The following is a 7042-nucleotide window of genomic DNA, read 5'->3' as shown; positions in this document are numbered from 1 at the left end:
TTCCTCAAAATGGGCCCGGGTCCCCTGACTCCCCCCAAAGGTGGACAACATCTTTTTACATCTCCTTTCACTGTGAGATTTTATCCTGAAAAAAACCTCCTCTTGAGAATTTATTGAGCGTTAAAAAGAGAGACTCTGTTATCAAAGAATAAATATATAACCGTGAAGAAGAAGAAAAAAGCCAGTTTCGATCCATGCAACCGCTCGTTGTGTGTCCTATGTCTTCATTTGGATATATTTCAGGGGGTATGCCATGTCTTTCCATGGCCAATTTCTTTATTCTGTGCACCGACTTGGAGATTTTAGGGATTTCCTTAACTTCCCGAAATCTCGGTTTGAAGATAACGTCTTTTTCTCGGTATCTTGACATTTGAGAGGCGCTTGTCACTCAACACTGACAATAAATATTTCATGATGGCCCCCCGAGACAAGTGAAATGTGCTGTGATAAAAAAAATAGACACAATACAACTTCTGTTCTGTTGGCTCCATCAGACTACGACCTTCAGCAAAGCGCCGGTGCTCTGCAGCCGGTTGGGATGCAGGTAAGTACCACAGTTGCCAAGCAGGAAAACGATTGATTGTGCCCTCCGGGTGTTGAAAGTGAGCCCCCGTCTCTTCCCCCGAGCGAAGGAGTTCAAGTATCTTTGGGGGGTTGTGAGTGAGGGTAGAAATGGAGCGTGAGGCTGGAATCGAAACCCGGGATGTTGCGGTTCTCATCCTTCAACTCTTCACGAATGGATTGCTCGGTCTTGGTTTCGCTTTCGGCCGCTGGCGGTAGCAGTGAACTCTCGGGTTCAACGTTGCATCAGTTGTGTCGCGCGACAAAAAAAAGGGTGTTCACACCAAAGGCAGGATGAATAATCGCGCCCCCTACAAAGGGGGCGTGGCCTATTTGTCGCTTCTCTCCGGGGAAAAGAGCGATATTTTTTGCTGTTGACGACAGAATAAATAGCCACTAGTTCTGCTTTATACTTGTTGTGTAAACTCCACATACGTCGGAACATCAAACTCCATCTTGTCTGGGTTCATAATATTATCCGTCGTCCCAGAACGGCGTCTGAATGACGGCCGCTATCGGCGCTACTTCAGGATGACCGGCAGACATTTGATGCAACAATGATTGGCTGACCGCAACTATGAGTCACGCGTTTTCGTCGCCGAAGTTAGGAAATTTCAACTCGTGCGTGTTCGTGTCGCGCCTAACGCTCTGTTGGCCCGGCCTCAAGCTGTCGCGCAGCTCGCTGAAAAATACAAGTCTAAAAAGTTTTGTCCTTTTGGAGGTGATCTTCCTGATGTCATGAACTAAAGCACGGAGCAAAGCTCCTGCTGGTGGACGCAAACACTCGCCAGAGACTTTTTTACAACCAAACCAACGACGTTGACTGTTATTATTTTTCAGCTTATCTATAAGACATGAATACAATTATGAGCTGTTAGTAAAAACAAATTGCAACTATATCGTTCCTTATGTGAAGCCGGGGTGATACGAGTGCAGCCTGACCTTTAGTAGTAAAAACATGCGATTGCCACACAGTTCTAGACATAGTTGTCAGTTACTTACTCGCATCCCTCTCCTCCTCCATCACTCTCTAAAGCCTTTTCGTTTCTTTCTGTCTTCAGACGGCGTGCACTATTCACACTTTATATCCTGTTCATTATCTGCCCACCCACTCCTGTATCGGTTAGCGAAGGGCTTTGCAGAATCACTGAGCCCGAGGCGGTGCTGCTGATGTGACGAGTTCACATCAAAAAAAAAAGAGAAAGAGAAAGGCAGCAGAGAAACAATTCTGCCATAATATATATATATATATATATATATATATATATATATATATATATATATATATATATATATATATATATATAGGATATGAATACAAGTGGGATACATAAGATAACATGTGAATTAAGTCTAGGAGAAAAAAAAGACCTGTAGGTTATGCGGTTAGAAAAATAATAATACAACAAAAAGTAGCACTGGTTTTAATAATGCAAAACAATCACACACATCTGCATATAATTCAGACTGAAGAGCCAAAAATTAAAAAGGGAGGGGGGGGGGGGGGGGTGAAGGAATGTGAAGTCGCTTCCACATTGGATGGATGGGAAGAGCTGATTCGCCTGCGTGTGTGTTGGGGAGGAAGGGTGGGAGTGTGTGTGCAATGTGGCACAAGCATGAGACTGAGGATGATGATGATGTGTGTGTGTGTGAGGGAGAGAGAGAGAGAGAGAGAGAGAGAGAGAGAGAGAGGCAGGTGGAAAGGGGGAGGGGCCTGCGCTGGTCCAGACAGTCGGTCCTTGTGTCGCTGCCTCACTCTCTCGCAGCCTCTGCGCATCATTTTAAAAAGGGGAGCCCTGCTGTCGCCGCCTCTCTTCCTCCTCCTCCTCCTCCTCTCCGACTAGGCTGCTTCACAATAACACAACCGCTCCAGCGTGTCCACACCACTTTGTTTTTTAAATGTATTTTTAATATAATCTCTATTTTTCTCCTCTCTCCCCCTTTTTTTTTAAAATCTTTCCTCCGCGTCCGAAGCCGGTTTCAACTTAAACCGACTCGCACCCACTGTTACATGGGAAGATACGGCTCCGCCAGGCGCATTTATTCTCTCCAGCCCGAGAGGTGGAAAACGTTTGAGGACTAAAAAGGAGAAAAGAAGAAGAAGAAGAAGAAGAAGAAGCAGTGGATCGTGGACGTGCAAGCGCACCATGAGAATACTACAACTACCAACAAGGTATCACGGGAGTTACTGCGATTTTTTTTTCTCCTCGCTCCATCGTTTCTCTGCGCTTCGTCAGATTTTTACGCACAAAAAAAAATGCATTTTCTCATCGTGATTATAGTTCTTTTTGAAACATTTGGGTGGGATGCGGTGTCTCATCGGGTTGAAGGATGTCTGCATCGCGGAGAGAGATATGCATCTTGTCGGGAAGCTGCAGTGTATAGTGGGCTTTTCTTTTCTTTTTATCCGAAATGGGGATGAGAAGAAAAGCATTGGCGCTCCGTGTGTGTGTGTGTGTGTCTGTGTGTGTGTGTGTGTGTGAGTCGTCAGAGTTGCTGTCAGTATTTGGTGTTGTAACGCTATAAAAAAAGAAGCATCAACCCCCCCAGCAGCTCCTTCACACCACCACAGTGAAGGAGTGGGAGGAGAATTAGATTGTGTATCTGCTTTTTTAACACAACAAATCTGGGATTTTATTCATTTTTCCTTCTTCTCCTCCTCCTCAGATGTTATTTATTATCGCCCTGATCCACGCTGCTCTGGAGTCAGAAGAGCTACCTCCCGATGCATCATTTCCCTTTGGACCTCACAGGGCTCGTGCATGCTCTTCGGAAGTGATGATGGTGAGCCTTTTTTTAAAATATATATTTCACTCACACACCGCTATGAAAAGCATCCCCTCTGCATCAAAGCCACCGGCAATGTGACGCTGAAGTGTTTTAGAAAAAAAAAGAGAAGAAATCATGTATTCTCACTGTGATTTTTTTTGACAGATCTAACTCTACACTTGCAGCATCATTTCCCCTTGACATGACATTGGCAAGGTTTAAACTATTGTTTACCTTTTTTATGTGGGGAGCGGCGTCTCGCTCCCAACCGTGATGAACAAGTGGGATGAGAGCACGCAGCTCAGACTCTCCAATCAGGCCAAACAAGGTCCTTGAAGTAGATGCAGACATGTTGGAGAAGGCAGAGAGAGAGAGAGAGAGAGAGAGAGAGACAGGGTGGATGGATGGGCTGCTACTGCAGTGTAGTCTGTGTTATATAGTGTACTTCCAAGTAATCAGTGTCTCTAATGATGAGTCTGGTGAGTGTTGATGCGTGCTGTACCCGTGAAAGCGTGCTTACTAGACAACCAGGGCATTTTATATTCACAGAAAAGCTATTTTAAAGCATTGAGGGAGGGGGGGGGGGAGCTGCCGTACGTGCTTTTTGGCAGCCGGCGTCAGCCGATTGGATGGGAACCAAAAAGTTAGAGCTCTTTATCTCTTTTTTTTTTATTTTCAAAAATTAGCCGGTAGCAAATGAAGGCGCAACGGGAGACAAATTTAATGATTAAGTCACGGGGACTCTGACTCGTGGGCCAAAGCAATCTCTATTAAGGGCTGCTCGTGTTCTTTTTCCTCGGCATATAGTAAATCTCCAACCCTGCCTTGGACACGAGTGCGAAAGTGAATGAAAATCTTTTGTCCCCCGGAATCATAAATAAATTACAGCCTTCATATTCAACCCAGTGGTGACTCACCCTCAGTTCTAAAAATCAATCACAATTCAAGTGGTGCCCCCCCCCACCCCCTCACCCCATTAATTGGCATATTCCAATGAGATTTCACACTAACGTTCTCCTTTCTCCACTGCACTGTGTCCAATCAGAGTGTCACATATGTGCTATCAATCGTCGTTTCGGAGCAGTGTGGGATCCTGTCTGGGGTAGAAACAATCAAGAAAGACATTCAAGAACTGTTAGACCCCCCCCCCCCCCCCCCCCACAAAAAAACAGCCTAATGAAATAACAAATGCCCTCATTTCCAAAAAATAACAGACATTATTTGTTCACAGGGAGGAGCTGGCATGGACCGCTGTGTCTAAATGAAGTGGTTCAGCCATGCAATGTTCCTGGAAGGCAGTGATTCTACTGGCCTTGGCCTCCATCGCCATCCAGTACACGGCCATCCGGACGCTCACCTCCAAGCCTTTCCAGCTGTGCCCGTTGCCCAGCCCCCAGAACTGTGGCCTCGGGGGCCAGGAGACCGACCCCCCCTTTGAGCGGGGAGCAGCGGGCGGTGGCGTTGGCGGTGGCGGCGGCTGCGACGACTACCCGTACTTCTCCGTCAATGCCACGCGCAAAACGCACATCCTGGTGCTGGCCACCACCCGCAGCGGCTCCTCCTTCGTGGGCCAGCTGCTCAACCAGCACCAGGAGGTGTTCTACCTGTTCGAGCCCCTCTACCACGTCCAGACCACGCTGATCCCGCGCCTGTCGCACAGCCGCAACGCCGCCGACCGCCGCGTGATGCTGGGCGCCAGCCGGGACCTCCTGCGCAGCCTGTACGGATGCGACCTCTATTTCCTGGAGAGCTACATCAAACCCACGCCCGCCAACCACACCACGGACAAACTGTTCCGCCGCGGCGCCAGCCGGGCGCTGTGCCAGCAGCCCGTGTGCGACGCCTTCGGTCCCGCCGACGTGAATGTGGAGGAAGGGGACTGCGTGAAGAAGTGCGCGGCCCTGAACATGACCTCGGCGACGGAGGCGTGCCGCGAGAAGCGGCACGTGGCGATCAAGATCGTCCGGGTGCCGGAGATCGGAGATCTGCGCGCTTTGGTGGAGGACCCGCGGCTGAACATCAAGGTGATTCAACTCGTCAGGGACCCGCGGGGAATCCTGTCGTCGCGGATCGAGACTTTCAGGGATACGTATCGTCTGTGGCGGATTTGGAGGGCCACGGGGCGGCGACCCTACAATCTCGACATGAGTCAGCTCACGGTCGTCTGCGAGGACTTTCTCAGTTCGGTTTCAACGGGTCTCAGCCACCCCTACTGGCTGAAAGGGAAGTACATGTTGGTTCGCTATGAGGATTTGGCCAGGAACCCGCTCCTTAAGACTAAGGAGATCTATGACTTTTTAGGGCTGCCTTTGGATAAAAACGTGGAAGACTGGATACACGCAAACACTCGGGGCAGCAGCGAGCCCTCGGCCAAACACAAGTTTGGCACGGTGAGGGACTCGGCGGCTAATGCCGAGAGTTGGCGCTTGAAACTGTCTCACGACATGGTAGAATACACACAGACCGTTTGTCAAAAAGTACTCCACCAGCTGGGATACAAGGCGGTGAAATCGGTAGAGGAACTGAAAAACATGTCCCTCTCGCTGGTGCAGGACAAAACTTTTGTACCCTTTTTGTAACAAAGATAGTTCTCTTAATGACTATTTTTGATATATTTATAATTGTTGCCTTATGATTTTCCTCCGTGTCGGTTTTTGTTTCTGTACTTTTTTCTGTTTCTGGAAATTTGCACTAAAGATTTTTGAATGCACCCGAGGGACCCGCTGAAGAGTTCCCCCTCTATTGTTACAGAACAGCACACTTTAAAACACAGGAGAAAGTCAAACGAGCCGGTTCGCGAACGTCTCGTGATTTAGTTTTAAATTTCTTAAATAGAACAAGGTGAATTTTCGTGTATCGGTAAGTAAAAAACTTCGCCCTTCGGAAAATACGGGACAGGAGCCGGGAGGGGTCGCCGTGCAGCGGACACGGTTTGCTTTTTTTTAAAAACCTGCGAGGGGAAATTCGGATCTGCACAAGCCTCCACTGTGCAATAAAATAGTGAATGTCTCAGTCAACCTTTTTAACCACTGTGGCATTTCCATCCACGTGGGAAGAGAGGAGATACTTCTGACAGATGCCACACTCGCAACGGATAATTGCAGACAATTAATAGGCTCTCAAGTTAAAAGGGACAGAATCCCACTGGAGGTCACCAAGTGTTTCACCAGAGGATTTACAACCATCTGTGACAGACAAAACGCACACTAATGAGAGATAATGTCAACATTTTAATTACTGTAGGTGTTTAGAGAATACACCCAATTTTCCAAGAAGATTACGGCATTAAAAACATGGATGTAGACACAACATAGGTCCCGATTCAATTGAATGCTGAAGCTCTCTGATGAACTGTGTTTTTGTTTTATTTATTACTTTCTTTTTCGATTTGTTGTCCATTTATTCTAAATCATTCACGGTGTGAAATGAACATGGCCTTCTGTCTTCGATTAAAATTGTGAAAGCTATTGTCGTCCATCGTACATTTTATAGTGAAAACAGTAAAAAGGTTTGTCCTGGTTTTATATCACCAGAAGGTACTGAAACAAAAAAAACATCCTCGGACAAAAATAGCATCAAGTACAACAACAAAATATGTCTTCAACGCTTCATGTTGGATCCATGTTCATCCTCCACATGAAAGATTCATAACAGAGGAAGACATGTCTTTGTAGCACAGGTTGCACCGCAGATATTCCTCTTTTTTTCTCCA

At 47.1% G+C, this 7042-nt stretch overlaps 1 protein-coding gene across 1 annotated transcript; it reads left to right on the top strand.

Annotated features, from left to right (window-relative positions):
* The first annotated feature begins 2345 nt into the window (after nucleotides 1–2345).
* chst1 (carbohydrate (keratan sulfate Gal-6) sulfotransferase 1) lies at nucleotides 2346–6760 on the top strand. Its single transcript, XM_068574378.1, has 3 exons — nucleotides 2346–2734; nucleotides 3229–3345; nucleotides 4562–6760. The coding sequence occupies exon 3, from the start codon at nucleotides 4608–4610 to the stop codon at nucleotides 5907–5909; it is 1302 nt and encodes a 433-aa protein (XP_068430479.1). The 5' UTR covers nucleotides 2346–2734; nucleotides 3229–3345; nucleotides 4562–4607; the 3' UTR covers nucleotides 5910–6760.
* Nucleotides 6761–7042: the final 282 nt, after the last annotated feature.

This window comes from Clinocottus analis, unplaced genomic scaffold (assembly GCF_023055335.1).
Source record: "Clinocottus analis isolate CAN_PGR_092001 unplaced genomic scaffold, fCliAna1.0.p SCAF_1, whole genome shotgun sequence".
NCBI lineage: Eukaryota > Metazoa > Chordata > Actinopteri > Perciformes > Cottidae > Clinocottus > Clinocottus analis.
This window is presented reverse-complemented; position numbering and strand designations above follow the sequence as displayed.